The following is a 15,933-nucleotide window of genomic DNA, read 5'->3' as shown; positions in this document are numbered from 1 at the left end:
AATCAAGCAGATTTATCCAGTGATACATCTTATTTCACTATTGTAGTATACTATAGGATTAAACTGTAAGTGAACTTTTTATGCTGAATGGGAAAATGAAATATACAAACACCCCTTCAATGTGAGTCGTCTGTGCCATAGTTCATTAATCACCTGAGAATGAAAGCCGGAGGCGGGGCAGGTTTTGTTGTGAAGTGAGCCATGTATGCTGTTACAGTCTACTCAACAAGAACTGGATCGTAGCGTATCGTCTAGTCTCCGATATTCTAGCCGTCGTCTTTAGACAGGTAGGTTTTCTTATAGGTGTTGCCAAGAAGGTCTAGATATTGTAAAGACTGTTGTTGATCTGCTGACTTATAGTAGTCTAAGTAGTACTCTGATAATTTGTAGATTTCAACCCATAGAAGTCCTAGGCATAGGTGGATTGAGTTTGGATAAACATATAAACAGTTCTACATTTGGTCTAAATCTGGCAGCAAGAATGATCTAAGCTGCGATGTTTCATTTGTGTATCTGTAAAACCAAGGAGGTTAAAAATCAAGGGGTTTTATCGATGGCTTGTTAAAACTAAGGACTGCAGTCTAACTCGGAATCCCATTGGCCCAGGACTGCAAGCCAGATTTCCTCGGCATTAGTCTAGCTTCTATGCCCGCCTAGCCAATTTTGGGTCGTCCGAATCAATCAACAGCCATAGGAGCCAAGGACCTTCCTCAGGGGATCGACCTAAAGCCATGCCCGGGAGTCAAGTGTCTTCCACAGGCTAGGGGACCGAGCTAAAAGTTCCTTGGGGATATATTGGTCCTGGTGCCGACGAGCTGGTCTGTGAAGGCCCTGGCAACAGTCTGGATTCTAGGGTAGTAGTCAGGCGTTAACGTTCATCGAGTGCATGGCTTCCCACTGGACCTACACCACCAACAATGGGCATGTGACGTATCCTGTTTCTTCATCCAGCCCAGTTGTGTGGGTGTTGCGGTAAAAGTCACAGATCGATAGGATGCGTCCAAACGCTTGGGGAAACGATACATAATCTAACGTCTCGTACGTGAATGATCCACTTTGAATCGATCTGACATGTCTTGAATGTTTGCCCGTTCGACGGTCTGGTATTATCACTCAATGTATCCAAATTACATCTCAGATTTTGTTACAACATGAAGGTATAATGTTACATGGTTTATTTGATCTTGAGACACGGATAAACAAAGTATCGTTACAAAATGTGTGACCCGATCCACACATTTTGTAAGGGTCCACTATTTGACAAGAAAAGGTATCGTCCGATTTACGCCTGTCGCTCAATGCGCTGGATACAATTAGGCCACACCAATTTGATTGGTTGGTTCTCGGATTTTTTCAGAATAAATATTGAGCGACAGGGCGAAAAAAATTGCAATAAGTTTGGGGTGAAGATAGGGGCTTGTATAATAAAAGAAAAATATGATTATTCAAGTTTGCAGCTTGAAAAAACAAGCAAAGACTCTATGGTAGACAACTAACTCATCCCGGTACTCCCATCGTACAGTAGATGCACCTGTTGATTGAAAATTCTGAAAAGTGCCGTTTTTTGTTGATATGTACTTCAGTAATTTAAAAAAAAAAAAAAAAAAAAACATAAACGTTGAACATACAAACATTGGCAGACTAGGCTACAAGCTGAGTAAAGGCATTTAGGCCATTTTGCTATACTGGAACTTCGTTGAATGTTGAGTAAATATTGTTGAGTAAATATTACCTGAATGGAAGGTGTTGTGTATCTTTTCTGGGCGATTCTGAGAACCAACAAATTAAATTTGTGTGGCCTTACAAAAAAAAAGCAAGTAAATCTCGTACTGTCGTTCTTGCAGTATGTAACGGAACTAGTGAAACATAGTTGACTCTAAATCCTGGCGATTGACTTGATTGCACTCATCTATCTTTCAGCGTTGTGTTGTCTTCTACGTATTCTCTACACAGAATCTACTGAGCCAATCTGATTACATCATTCCTTGCATCATTCAAGGGTGATGTCAGAAAACGTGCCCAGCAGTGACGATGTCCCTGCAGTACCGGACCCAGACAGTAGAGGCGCGACTGATAGCTCGCAATCAGGGAACAACAGTATGACTGACGTTCCCCTTGAAAACGGCTCTATCCGCCCTCCTCGATATGAGTACCTCGATGAAGAATGCCATGATAAGGTGATTCAACATGTGTATCATGTGATCTTTTTTTTTCTTTCGGCGATTTATCATATCATATACATCATTTAAAGGTCTTAACATTCTGAGCACACTTTGTGTCCCTCAACACTGCTAAGATTATTCGATAAGCATTGATTTTGAAGTCAAGAGGACAAAGTAGCGCTATGATGTAGGATAAGTGAGTTATTTCTCGCGTGATTTACAATGTTAGAAATTCCCAAACCGAACACAATCTGCCATATTCAATGAAGCTTATTGTTTTGTATCTAGTTAAAAGTGCATATACAGCTAATCTTTTGTTTGCCAAGCGGTTGTGACATTACATCGTATGGATCATATAAACTGTACAAATGTACGTATTTAGAATCCAATCTAGAAAAATCATAAAACTGATGAATGTACAATTTCCTTTTCCTCTGCCAGCGTAAACTATATTCTATTTGAAATGTTCCTTCTATACACGGGAATAATAAAGTAAATAATAGCATTGATTGTTAATTTTCCTTATCTAATGTGCTTGAACTTTATTTGCTTTCTGCCACATATGGACCATAACAACAACACACATACACTTTGTTTTGAAAATCTCGGCCACACAACTAGTCTTTCTGGACTACATTTCAAAAGAAGTACACACACTCTACAATCAATCATTCGCGAGCATCAGAGTCTTACACATACTCTACAGTAAGTACAAAATCACATTCGCAGCATTGCCACTTGTTATTAAAAGAGCTGTTTTAGTAACCGACCGATTACGATAGAATCACATTTATAAGTCGTATTAGAATAGCAAAATTCACATGTTACATGTAGATATGCAATAGGTACAAAGTCAGAAATCCGATTATACATACAAATAGGAAAGCAATCGAGACAATCATTGGAACATAATATATGAGCTTAAATCAATGCAAAACATTGAAAAACATGTTTCTTCGCCTTATTTTGAAACAAGTATCTATCAATGACAAGGAGCGCAGTACAGAAGAATGAAATAAATAAGGATAAAAATGGCATCTTTTTAGTAAGAAATCAAAGACAGCATATCAGTTACTTCTAGTTAATTCAAAAACAAAATATCATCAAGCATAAAATTCACATGTTGATTACTTTTTCATTGGCTGCCCCCTTAGTTTCCTGATGTGATCAACCTGAACGTAGGAGGAGTCCACTTCACCACCCTGCTGACCACGCTGCGGTCCCAGAAGGACTCCATGCTTGCCGGCATGTTCTCTGGGCGGCACGAGATCCAGAGGGACGAGGATGGGCGGTATTTCATTGGTAGGTTCCAACCCCACCGCTGCCACCAGTGTAATGATTCATCTTCAAGCAGATGTTGGGTGATGGATCGTAATGTTTTCTGACGCAACTCTTTATCCTTAGATTTGTTTTGTGTTTCTCCTGAACGATTGAAAGATCAGATTTGAATGTCTGGAAACTCTTTCTTGACTTAGATCGGGATGGAGCCTTGTTCACATACATTTTGGCCTGGTTGCGGGCGGAGCAGATACCACCTCGTGGTGCTGCCAGGCGACTCTACAGTGAAGCGCAGCACTTCGGGCTTCTCACTCTGATGGCAACCCTACAGGTAGAAATTTGTGATGTCATTTTCAATCCGAGAGTTTGTAAACTCCTTTCAGACAAGCTTAGTCACGTCTGGGACCGCATCCTTCTCACTGCAGCGCCACCTAGCAGCGGACCAGTGGCGCTGCAGTCGGTATTGCCCTGAGGAAGGTACTGTAAATGCAGAGTTATTCGCAGCAGTTTTTAGCCTGAGTACCAACCTCCGTAGTGACCGCTGGCTCAAAAGAATTCGCTGACTAACAGCCGTGACGGATACGCGCAGGGTCAGACTCCGTGGTTAGCAAGCGAATTCTTTTGAGCCAGCGGTCACTACGGAGGTTGGTACTCAGGCTAAGTAGTTTTATGTTCGTGGTTTTCGCGGGGAAATCTTTACCTCGGACTTGAAACCACCACGAAAAGCCGTTCCATTGTGTGACTGAAGCCTTATTGTTTCAAACGCTGACTCAAAACCACCGCGAACACTCCATTTTCTCATTACCGCGAAGTTAAATTCCCGCGAACATTTCTGCATTGGCATTAAAGAGGTTTCAAAAAAGTTTCCAGGTAAATCCTTGTGGCTGTGCAACAATGAACTGTATCATCCATGTACAATTTCCCTCAGAACGTCCAGCCTGTGGCCAGCGACGTAGTGAAGGCTCAGTTCATCTCAAAAGTGCGGAACTACAAGGAACTGTTGGAACAGATCATCGTGGTGGGGAGGGAGAGGGCCAAACTAGACTTGAGAAGACAGTCACGCGTCCTCGTCACATTCCACTATCTAAACGATGGCCCACAAGTAAAGGTAAGAAAAATTGCAAAACACACATTCTAATACGAACCCAATGCTATACTACACTCCCCGTTAATGCTTCGGTCCCATTTCCAATCCGGCCGGGCTGCGAAAACGAAAAATAAAAAAATGCATATCAAGAAAATACACGACATGTGGTTAGGAGTATTTTTTTAAGTTTTGTGTCTTTTGTTGTCTTTTATATTATATGTTTCGTTCCAACAAGCTGCCCGCCCGGGCCCCGGATTGGAAATGGGACCGAAGCATAAGACGGTGCATAAAAAGATGATAGATAAGGTAGATGATAAGCTTGAATTCATGAACAGGGTTTTCCCACATAACATACAACAGCACAGGGATATTTTTTTAAAGCGCGAGTTCAATAGAGTTACGCAGGTATTACTAGGTAAGAAATATTGATCATTGTGTAGCTATGGTCTATCGATGCTGTGTTCTTCTGTAGGCAGATCGCTCCTAGTGCCGCTTATCCTAAAGACTATATAGACCGTATAGCCTGGATGTCAGACCCGCCTTCTCTGAGATATCTAGCGTTTGGGGGTCTGGCATCCAGGCTATAGACCGTATGGGAGTTTTCATTGGTACATCGTGTCATTTCCGTTGTGCAATTAAGTGGCTTCTACATGTATTTCAAATTTGAGGTGAGTAACTCTAATGGCATTTCATTTCATTCTATTATACAGATGCACATGATTTGCGAGCTGGCTCGGCGTGACGTCGGTTTTTTGGATCTCCCTCAAACTCTTGACGTCACTAACCTACTTAGCTGTTTAGAATTCGACTTGGTGAAAGAAAGGGGCTTCAATTTGAGTGCCACTCTCTTAGATACCTGCAAAGGGATTGGTTACATATGCGGGTACAAGTACGACTTTACCTTCACATGGTGGTGAAAAACGTTACAAGTAGTGTACTTGTACTTCCAAGTTCAATCGCTTGGCGGCGTTTTAAATCATGTTACCCAAGATGCCTTTCGAATACTGTTGGGGCAGAAGTCTGTCCCCAAAGAGCAAAAATTTGATTTTTTTTACGTAATTTTCTTCAAGAATTTTTGACTGTTGCATTCTGGCTATTTCAATATCTGACTATACGGACATAAAGGTCACATGCAAAATCTTTTTAATGATTCCAACGTTCTGTTTAAACACGATTTAGCAAAGATATATAGATATTGCAGATACAAGATATAGATATTTGTGGAAAATATATATAAACGGAAGACTCTTGTGTTCTACTTACTACCACTACTGTACTGATATATAGTCTAACTTTAAGAGAGCGTGATGTCGTTCAAGGAAAGGGAAAAGTCATACTCTAGCCAAGAAAAAGACTCATTTTACTTTTATGAAAATATATTGGATATGCGTTACGTATATGAATGTCTATTTTTGCTGCTAATTATATTACCATACGGTACGCACTTGCAAAATAAACGTTTGTGTTGAGACGTATAGTTGGTATACCCTTGAGAGCTAATACTTCTGTATTGTACTTTTAAGATATTAAACGGATATCTGGCTTTGAAATACACCGTGAGGCATGTGACTCATCTGTGTGTCTTTAGATTGCATTTCATACGTGACCCACATACATCTCAGAAAAATTATAGATAAGAAAGTTCTTTATAAACAACCATCATATATCCCTATAGTGACGCATGTAAAGTATGTACTCATGGTTAAGCTTGGAACCTACAGAGTTATGCATTATACATGTTTCTCACCTACAAGGCATATTTTAGAAGAAACAAACCTCTATACACAACAAATAGACGATTATTTGTCAGGATGAAATCAATTGGTATAATGATCTATGGAATCTATTCCAATTGTCAGAACTATAACTCAAGACTCTAGATGTATCGTTTGGACGTTACCGTTTTCCTTGTAGCGAATGCTGCAGCCAATGTATACATGTAGATATGCAAACCTGTTCGTTGATCTTGTAATGTTCTTCAAAATGTGATCTCCAACAGAACGCTTATACGTTCCATGTGATGATGCAGAAGTCTTAACTAACAGCGCAACCAAGTTATTGTGGGTGTGCAACAGTACGAAATGATTGTAAATTGCTTTTTTTTATTTGTATTTTATCATAGTGGCATACATTATCAGTGCGGTCAATTAATGTGATTCTTACTTTCAACAAGAAAGTTACATTTTCTGTTCCGATTGTGCGTTTGTTTGTTTGTTGATCCTACCATACTGGTTAAGAACTTCAATGCAGCTTCTATACGGTGGAAGCTTAAGGCATCTGTATATAGTACCAGCAGGGTATGTCATCCAACGGCACATTTTGGGGTTGGCAGTAGCGTAGCCCAGCCTAGCGTAATAGTCGAGAACTGCAACACAGCTTCTGTACCGTTTAAGAGCACTTCAGAGACATTTCATTCCACTTCGTAATCTTCTGGAAAGCAAGGAATACAAGTAGAAAATGCTGATCTCGTTGTCATCACGCGTAGAAGGCCCAGAGGAATACTCCCACACACATCATGATGACGGCATTGATGTTGAGAATGAGACGAGAGCGAGGCTTTTCGTCAATGGAGATGCTAATATCCGGTTCCGGTGGAGCTGATTGGTCCTTATGGCTGATGCCGCACATCCAATCAAAACCGCGCTTCCACAGGGCAGGCGATTCAACTGAAAGTTAATATTTGTGGGCGGAAAAGGTGAATGGAGTTTGCACTATGAGTTTTCTTTTGAAGCATACCATCTATCAATATTACAACTATGATTCAATCATAATTGTTCAAGAATGCTTTTTCAGAACAGAATTGCTATCAGAAATTTTTCGGTACATATGGCTACGAAGCTAGCTTTTCTGCATTGCTACCTTGTTAAGGTTGCAAATTTCGTTTCATAAGTTGTTATTCGCTTGCTAGGAACGCATTGGTTGCAATTTACTTCACTCACTCCATCAAGGTGTACAAATGGGTTAATGTACGTGGCACTGTTAATAAAAAACTTAAGTGCAGCGCCACGTCGTCCTTGTCTATCAAAAAACAAAATAAGAAAATGAAAAAAAGGACTTTAATTTAGACACGAACATGACACACACATAACGCGGTCAATGTTCTAGCTCTCTCCATATATGTATACAACTATGTTATACTTCTGCCCCATAGAAGTTATCATATATTGTACCTAGTTGCCCCTGTCTGCCGAGCCGACTTACCAGCTTTGACCTTTAGGTCGTTCACCTCCGCGTCAACAGTTTCTCCCTCTCCGCCCAAATCTAACATCTCGACTGTTTCCGGAGGTTTGTTCAGGTCATGTCTCTCCTCAAAGTTGTGGCGTGTCGTCCAGGTCAAACGGACAAGCTGCCGAAAGTAAAATTTGAAATTTGGTTTTAGATATAAACATTAATTTCTTTTCTTTAAAAAGTCAACGACCTTGAATATTTTCTTTAAGCTTTTTGTTCTTCTAGAATATGCACTGTGTGGATGGCCTCCTTGATTCCTTTCACAACGCAGTCCTGTCCGGTGTAAGACAAATCAAGGAGTCTATATCTCCATCAGGGCACAACAGCCATCACTCGACTGAGACGGCGGGCGGGATAGACTTTTTGGCACTTTTGACCAATTACTGACGTCATGTGTCCGTTGGGTCATGTGACCTAGTTGATTGGTTATTTGAATATTCTGAAGAGGACTTTAGTGGGAAAGTCGAAAATTCAATATATCGATGTCCTTTACATATTGAATATTGTGTTGGAGCGAATGTGAAAAATCAGCTTTGTACTATATGAACTACCGACACATCCATGCCAAAATCTCGTATGTTCATCTTTTACTTACGTATTTGTCGTCGATTGGTGGAGTGCAGAGACTGACCACGACCATGACAATGGCACTGACGGCGAACAGGATCATGGCGAAGTACAGGAAGTGGACCCTCCACAGCACGGCCGTCCGGAACTCAGGCTCCCCGCACCCTGGCGACCCGTAGGCGAAGTCCATGACCAACCGGATCAAACCAACCACCAGACCAGACATCAGGCCCCAGAACGCACCCTTTGGGAAGGAAGGAAAACGCCACTCTTTCGTTTTCAGTTGCCAATTTTCGTCAGGAACGTTCACATATGTGGATAGAAACTTCATTTTCGAACATAATGGCTTGTTCTGGTCTAAGAGCTTTTTGATGACAGATACGGTAACGTTAGAATATGGACAGTAATACAGTAGTAATATTTAGCATTTTCTAATGTCGAGTTGTCATGATCATCTTTTGCGATAGCACTGACATTGCTTTAAGATCCGCCCCTGAGGTGTCGCCAAAAAATAATCAGACCAACCGGCTCCGTCATCCTCTTCCAGAAGATGCCGAGGATGAAGCATGCGCAGATGGGCGGGGACAGGTAGCCGGTGACGGCCTGGATGTAGTTGAAGAGTTGCCCTCCTTGTGCGGCCTGAACGATCGGGATCCAGACTATGCTCACCACAATGAGCAGTACCACAAACAACCTGAAACACAGAGAACAATATGTTCGTTTTGCGTCATCCCAAGTTTTAAAAAATGGGCTTGACCGTTAAATGCTTTGTAAGAAATCATTTGATCATTTTAATTATTAAAAATATAAAAAAAAATTGTATAAAGCGAAGAAAATAGGGGATCAGTCACGTAAAGATCTAAGAAGAACTTGATGTTACAGAAATGGAACTTGTTACCACCCTCGTAGAGGGAAGAGAGAGCGGGGACAGAGATACAGTCACAGGGATACAGTGGCAGACAGAGAGACAGACCAAGAGACTGAGAGAGACAGACAGACAGATAGACACAGAGAGAAGGTAAAAGCAATACGTCACTCCTTTGGTGTGAAGTGAAAATTCTACCTGCCGACGATCATGAGCTCCCTCTCCGTGGACTGTGTGCGGAACTTCCTCCAGATGTCCATGGTGAAGATGGTTGAGGAGGAGTTGAAGATGGAGGTGAGAGAACTCATCAGGGCCGCCAGCATCACGGCTAACATCAGGCCTCGCAGACCTGCAGGGGAATATCACGTCATCGATCTTAGACGTATGTAGTCATAGTTGTAGTCCTACATGAATGCTTCCTATTCCACTGGAGTCACAAACAAATATACTAAACTGTTCTGGTGTACTTGATGTTTCCAGAATGGCCCCGGGGTTTCTTGGGGACACCAGTTTTACAGAAGAGTGGATTTGTACATTCATGTCATACCTGGGCCGCGAAAACGCTCGAGACGGGTGTTCCGCATCGTCGTGATACTTTACAGTATTTAACAAAACAGGGATGATGACTACATGCTGCTTAATCACTGAAAATCTTTGTGCATAGCCTCCACCAGCCGCACTCTTTTACCAGGTTCTCGTCGAGAATAGAGACGACAACTTCCCAATAATGTCCAATGTACGAAAGTGGCTAAAAATGGTTATGTATTTATTGTGGTACATCTACAAATTGACAGGAGACGTCGCCTTACTTCCGAATCCTCGGATGATGTTCTAGCGTTCTATACATCTAGTAAAAGTTGTCTATCATTCCTTTGTATGATATTTAATTGGAAAAATGATTTGCGGTAGTTAACTCTACTGTGTATTAGATGACTATGGTTTGACCGGGACATCAGAACAGGACATTAAGCTGTACTTAGCATATAGTGTACCTGTAGGCATGATCCGGACCACTAGTTTCGGGTAGGCCACGTTGGAACAGCCGGCAGCATTCTGGCAATATCTTAGACACTCATCGGGGTCCACACAACCCACTTCATCTGGAAGGAAAATCCGAACAGATGTACTGCTAAACATAAATGGAAGAGAGAGAGAGAGAGAGAGAGAGAGAGAGAGAGAGAGAGAGAGACAGAGAGAGACAGAGAGAGAAAGAGAGAGAGAGAGAGAGAAAGAGAGAGAGACAGAGAGAAAGAGAGAGAGACAGAGAGAAAGAGAGAGAGAAAGAGTAGAGAGAGATGAGTAGGGGAGAGTGGGATAGAGATGGAGCCTTTCCCAAACGTTTTAACAGTATTTGCGTTGTGAAACCGCGATCTCATTACTACTTCACTACCACTCGGACACGAAAGATGGCGCACCTGGGTAGAGGGCCCTGCTGATCATGCCCGGCAGAATCATGAGGAAGAACGGAAGAATCTTCAGGTAGCCAGCCAGGATACACCCGCCCTTGGAATGCTCGATTGTCTTGGCGGCAAGACACCTTTGGACGATCACCTGGACATAAAGCAATGCAAGGTCATGACACATAACTCTTAAACAACAGAATCACTTGTGCATACGTACATACTATCCCGCTAACGGCACTGTGCTTGTTTTTATCTATCAATATTTTAATCTATTGGTTGAGGGTTTTTGTCTTGATTTGTTTTGAGACTATCGTGAGAATGAACTCGTCACCAGTGACTGCAGTTGGTACATCCTCCCTAGATAGCTTTAAACAACGAGTTAGATGTGCAAAGGTTGGGAATGACCGGCCGTTTGACGTGATACAATCAGCCACCACTGCGTACCTGTGATGCATGCTGTTATATTGTGGTACGCCAGAGGGCGCTTGCATACCGGATTTACACAAACATTCGTACAGAAACAGATACTTATGCGACGAGCGTATAAGATACGCTCACCTGGTCTGTACACCAGTACCAGGTAGCCAGGATAGTCAGACCGAATGTGATGCCAGGCCAGGGCAGGTCCGACTTCACAGGATCCCTAAACATGTGGAGAGAGTCACCAGGAGGTATGCCGCATGTCGTGTTGTTGTTTCGCAAAGCCGGCACGGACAGGGCATATCTTCTCTTCATCTCGTCATAACCCCCAATCTGCGATAAACCTGCAGTAACGGGAGAAGAACGCATGGTGGCGCCTCTAGAGTATCAGAAAAGCACATGTCATTGACAGGGAAATAGGACGATACTAATATGACGACATTTGGGTTTTCGTATATATTTGACGTTAGTCCTTCAACAAGTTTACTGTTGCACAGTTCTCCCGGTTATAGAAATCGTTGAAACTCGAAATAGACAAGCAAGTCAGTATGCAAATACCTTATATGCAGTTTTGACACCTGTACAGTTTAAACGGAACAAAATGCGATGAATTTATGCCACAACTTCTCGCAAGACCATCTAATATGTTTTGAACAGACATGAACAGTTCTGTGTGCCAAGGCACCGTGTGTTTTGTGGTCTACTTACTGAGTCCCGTTAAGACAAAGGCCCCGGCTACCATGATGACAGTTTGCGCAGTGTCGGTCCAGATTACTGCTGAAAGGCCGCCTTGGGAAAATACGTTATCATGAACACTTAAAACACCTTTGCAGAGTTGTAGTCACTTGTAGCATAGAATAAACGACTGGAAGAGCCCACTAGAGAACGTACAGCATATTCAACACAATCTGTACGTACAAGTATGGCAAGAAACCACACAATGAATGTCTTAGCTGTTTAAAAGGATATCGATGCGTCACTTTAAGTTGTTCCCACCATATGGTGTGTAGGGCGGCGCCCATCTTGGTTTCTATAGCCCTTGAGCCACACAGTTGTGCAAGATCTACAGGATGGGGGCTAGTCCACTGATAGTGGTATGTGTTCAACTGCAATACTCTTTCCCATACGCTGAGTGCTAGGGGAAGAAAGCAATCGGATCGTTAAGTCATTGACATGACCAAAGATGTTTTATTCAACTTAGAATAGAATATAACCTCCTTGGTATGGTTCGGTTGGGAATCAAACCCGCTTTTAAGGCCAGTGCTCTCCCCCCTACACCACTGCAGGATGTCCCGTGCCTGTCGCTATAGTAACGTATATAGAAGTAGTTGATGGGCAGTGAGTTTTGATTTGATTTCATTTATTTGGCTGTATCTATGAAATACATACAGCCAGGGCTACCCAACTAGTCTGAGGAAAGGTTCTTGCAAATGGATAGCTCTGGTAACTGAACAATGGGCAGTGAGCATTGACCTACTGACCCAATATAGTGTAGACGGCTGTGATGGCCAGTAGTAGCACCACTGCCAGGTACAGGTCCCACTTCAGAGACTGTTGGATGAACACAGCGCCGGCAAAGATGTCCGCCTAGAGAAATACACAAATAAAGTTTGAAGTGCCCAATAGTGACATCTTGATATGCAACGTAAGAGCATTGGAATAAAGGTGCTACGTACATCAAGCAGTACATACACGAAGTGATCATCTAGTTTTTAGATGTGTGAAATTGGGTGATATTTGTAACACTGGGGTTCAAGCGCCTCCAACTGACCAGTCTAACTAGTCGCGACCTTTTAGCCTAGTGGTTAAGCCTTAACCACTAGGCTAAAAGGTCGCGACCAGTTAGACCGGTCAGTTCGAGGCGCTTGAACCCCCAGTGTTACATATTTACACGGGGATCATCCGGACACCCCATTTCCCGACGTGCCTTGCAAGGCCAAAATGGCGGCTGTCCTAAATTGAGCGGTCTAAAGTTGTAAGTTTTGGTCAAACTAACTATGACAATGGGGTACAATAAGGTCGATATGAGTGATCAGACACCGTTACCGATATCTTGGTGAAGACGTAGAGAAGGAGAGAGACCACGGACAGGTACACGGTGATCCTCTGTCCACCAAACCGCTTCCTCAGGTACTCTGGCATCGTGAACACCTGTGGGGGACGAACCGGTGCTCATTTTACATTGAGTAACGCTTTAAAATTGAATATTACAAAAATACAAAAACCGTCCTCTTATGGATATGGATACTAAAGCTTTAAGCTCTTTAAGCTTTGTCCAAACGACTGATGACATGACTTACCCCGGCGGATATGTAGACAGGTACAAATATCCATCCTAACATCACCAAAATGAATATAGCCTGTAGAATCGCAGGAAAAAGTCCATATCAGATAGGCGATAGAGGCACAGTGATCGACAAGTTCGGTGTAAATCAGTGGGCCAGTATATGGTAAGATAAAGCATATGTCGTAAGCTTTCAAAGGCAAACAAATGAATAAATGATACATGCAGAATCCCGGTACTTTAATCCGGAAGACGATAGTTTGAAAAATGTTTTGGAGCTGCTAGGAATAAGCTACCCGGTAAGGCATCGGTTTGGGAACGTGATTGCACCATATTGCTAAGGTATGGTGTTTACTAGCCTAGAAACCATACCATCGGGGGCTCCTCGATATATCTAAGGCGCTGGGAGCGACCCCACCCGCCCAGACAGCTTAGTCCGCTCGGGGTGTATTTACGGCCTTGGATTAGATTCGGTGGCGACGTAATTACGATGGCTGCGGAACTACGGTTGCTGCGAAAGAACACAGGCTAACAGAAGCAGGTCAATATAGCACAGTGGGCCCAGTAAAACACACCTGAGCCGACACGTAGAGACTGGATACCAGGCTAGGTGTTTACTTACGTTCCATTCGTAAGCCACCACGGCAATACCTGAAGCTGACGCCGTTCCAGCCAGCCCCACGAAGTGTACACTGCCGATGTTACTGGCGAACAGAGAAGCACCGACCTGTGAAGATCAATCGTTGTAGTTTTCTGATGGTAGTTTGCTGTTTACATTAAATATACTATTATGATTACTATTTGTCTATCAAATTTATACAGGAAATGATAAGATCATAATAATATAAAGGCAATAAGCTGATTCATAGCCGTTTTCAAGAGTCCCAAATACCATGGGTACTTCAGGGGGAAAACATTCATTACCATGACAACCAAGGTACCGGTTGGACCGGACACAGTACGCATGCACGACTTACGTGTTGTCGTGTTAAGGATGTTGTATGCCCACGAGCTACCCATAATGCCCCGCGTCTCCCAATATGCAATGGGATCCGTAAAAGGTATAAAAACCAGGGCTCTTGAGAGAAAAATGAATAAAAAAGTATTCATTTCATAAATAACTTTTTTCACGATGAATTTTTCTATCGAAAATCATACTGCCCACCGGCCACCATGACATGTCTCTTCCTGCAAGAAAGTATCCTTTTGCACTTCCACGGTTGGCTCGTCGTGTTGACTACAGTAATGAAGAAAACAGATACAAAATGTGCATTAAGTTTCATGCCATGCCCAACACATGTCTGTGAATCTGACTATATTTGTTGTTGTTTGCCTGTAATATTCCCAAATCATACAAAACTGTGTCTTCATAGACATTTGTAAAAGTTGTCCCTTCAAATGGCAGTATATGAAACTTAGACGTCCGTGTGATATTTCTAGTCTCTACCAGACTAACTACGCCAGGGTTTCACTTGCAGACTCCTAAACGACTGACTCTACTGGCTAATTATTCCTTTTTCAGCGAATTCTACGATTTATACGCCCGTAAGAGGGCCTGGTGGAGGCTATGATATTTCCAAGTTCAGCGACGTTAGCACAGAAACGTTTGGACTTTGACCCATACAGAGAGTCAAACACTGTAAGCAACACAACAACACTACAGTCTCTACTATATTTTTCATCGTGGCACATCAATTTCTAATAAAGATCTACAAAAGTGAACTAAGATTGTTAAGCTTGCACATGGAACATATAATATAGGATAGGTACAAAATAAGATAAGTGAATAAGTGGTGACTTTTTGTCCAACACAGCTTGAACAAAGAGATTTATCATTAAACAAACTATTGTTAGACTGCAGTGTTTGTTATTCAGTGTCTACAAATTATTGACCAAGTTTTCCGACGCCTACGCTTTGAAAAAGGGTGTGCTACGCATTGACCTACCCGCGAGTGACCGTTATGTACGATGCACTGATTGATCTAAAATTCCAATGTAGTCATGCGTACAGTTCTTGTCCAACAAACATGCGACCAATATTACAAGTGTTGCTACCAACAAGAAATACTTACCCATAGTCCTACTCCTAAAATGATCGCAAAGTAGACCCCAATGACCACAACGTCAGCCCAGTGGATCTCGGCAGTTTCGCCCAGTTGTGTCGGTGATTGTGTACTGTTGTACCTTGACCTTGTCGTGGTCATTACGCCAGTAGTACTGTCCATCGCTAATAATCGCTATGCTGATACGTTAACACCTCTGATTGAATCAGTTGATTAACCAACCAGCAAAAGGCTTTCACTTCCCCAGGGTACAGACACGGGAAGAAGAGGGAGTGTGGGATCAGGTAGTCCCGTTGCATGACGGGTACGTTTGGTTGCTGTACTCCGTATCTACACAGAGTAAACAGGTGGGATAAAGGTCATTAACACCACCTAGAGGAATCACCAATATTCATTCAAATATCAACGGCCGCGGGTAAGTAAATGTCAAGCAAATGGTTTTCAACATGTTTACGCACATTCTTCAGCTACGGTCGATGGTTGATTCAATACTACCGCAGCTAAGAGGCAAAGCTAGAATGATTATTATGTTCAAAGTCACCATTGCATCATATACACAGTTCCTCACAGCACACA

At 42.4% G+C, this 15,933-nt stretch overlaps 2 protein-coding genes across 3 annotated transcripts; one reads left to right on the top strand and one right to left on the bottom strand.

Annotated features, from left to right (window-relative positions):
* The first annotated feature begins 137 nt into the window (after nucleotides 1-137).
* LOC136445414 (BTB/POZ domain-containing protein KCTD7-like) lies at nucleotides 138-6,079 on the top strand. Of its 2 annotated transcripts, none has more exons than XM_066443426.1 (6): nucleotides 138-287; nucleotides 1,921-2,177; nucleotides 3,317-3,464; nucleotides 3,638-3,771; nucleotides 4,369-4,548; nucleotides 5,238-6,079. In XM_066443426.1, exons 2-6 carry the CDS (start codon nucleotides 2,004-2,006, stop codon nucleotides 5,442-5,444), a joined length of 843 nt encoding a protein of 280 aa, XP_066299523.1. In that variant the 5' UTR covers nucleotides 138-287; nucleotides 1,921-2,003; the 3' UTR covers nucleotides 5,445-6,079. The 2 variants fall into 2 exon arrangements, with proteins under 2 accessions (XP_066299523.1, XP_066299515.1); XM_066443418.1 differs by having other exon boundaries at nucleotides 139-287; nucleotides 2,000-2,177.
* On the bottom strand, nucleotides 5,696-15,656 carry LOC136445437 (sodium/glucose cotransporter 4-like). Its single transcript, XM_066443462.1, has 15 exons — nucleotides 15,367-15,656; nucleotides 14,460-14,531; nucleotides 13,917-14,021; nucleotides 13,311-13,370; nucleotides 13,057-13,161; nucleotides 12,492-12,597; nucleotides 11,719-11,799; nucleotides 11,149-11,354; nucleotides 10,603-10,738; nucleotides 10,180-10,287; nucleotides 9,386-9,536; nucleotides 8,848-9,016; nucleotides 8,351-8,566; nucleotides 7,729-7,873; nucleotides 5,696-7,193 (listed from the first exon to the last, which is right to left on the bottom strand). Exons 1-15 carry the CDS (start codon nucleotides 15,517-15,519, stop codon nucleotides 7,003-7,005), a joined length of 2,004 nt encoding a protein of 667 aa, XP_066299559.1. The 5' UTR covers nucleotides 15,520-15,656; the 3' UTR covers nucleotides 5,696-7,002.
* Nucleotides 15,657-15,933: the final 277 nt, after the last annotated feature.

Source organism: Branchiostoma lanceolatum, chromosome 1, assembly GCF_035083965.1.
Source record: "Branchiostoma lanceolatum isolate klBraLanc5 chromosome 1, klBraLanc5.hap2, whole genome shotgun sequence".
NCBI lineage: Eukaryota > Metazoa > Chordata > Leptocardii > Amphioxiformes > Branchiostomatidae > Branchiostoma > Branchiostoma lanceolatum.
This window is presented reverse-complemented; position numbering and strand designations above follow the sequence as displayed.

Excerpts from the sequence above, each read along its gene's own strand:
- LOC136445414 (XM_066443426.1), top strand. The coding sequence starts at position 2,004 with ATGTCAGAAAACGTGCCCAGCAGTGACGATGTCCCTGCAGTACCGGAC. Across the intron at positions 3,465-3,637 it reads GGATGGGCGGTATTTCATTG|ATCGGGATGGAGCCTTGTTC; the intron begins GTAGGTTCCAAC and ends TTCTTGACTTAG. Across the intron at positions 3,772-4,368 it reads CTCTGATGGCAACCCTACAG|AACGTCCAGCCTGTGGCCAG; the intron begins GTAGAAATTTGT and ends AATTTCCCTCAG.
- LOC136445437 (XM_066443462.1), bottom strand. The coding sequence starts at position 15,519 with ATGGACAGTACTACTGGCGTAATGACCACGACAAGGTCAAGGTACAAC. Across the intron at positions 11,355-11,718 it reads CTTTGTCTTAACGGGACTCA|GTTTATCGCAGATTGGGGGT; the intron begins GTAAGTAGACCA and ends CCGTTACTGCAG. Across the intron at positions 10,739-11,148 it reads GGTACTGGTGTACAGACCAG|GTGATCGTCCAAAGGTGTCT; the intron begins GTGAGCGTATCT and ends CTTTATGTCCAG.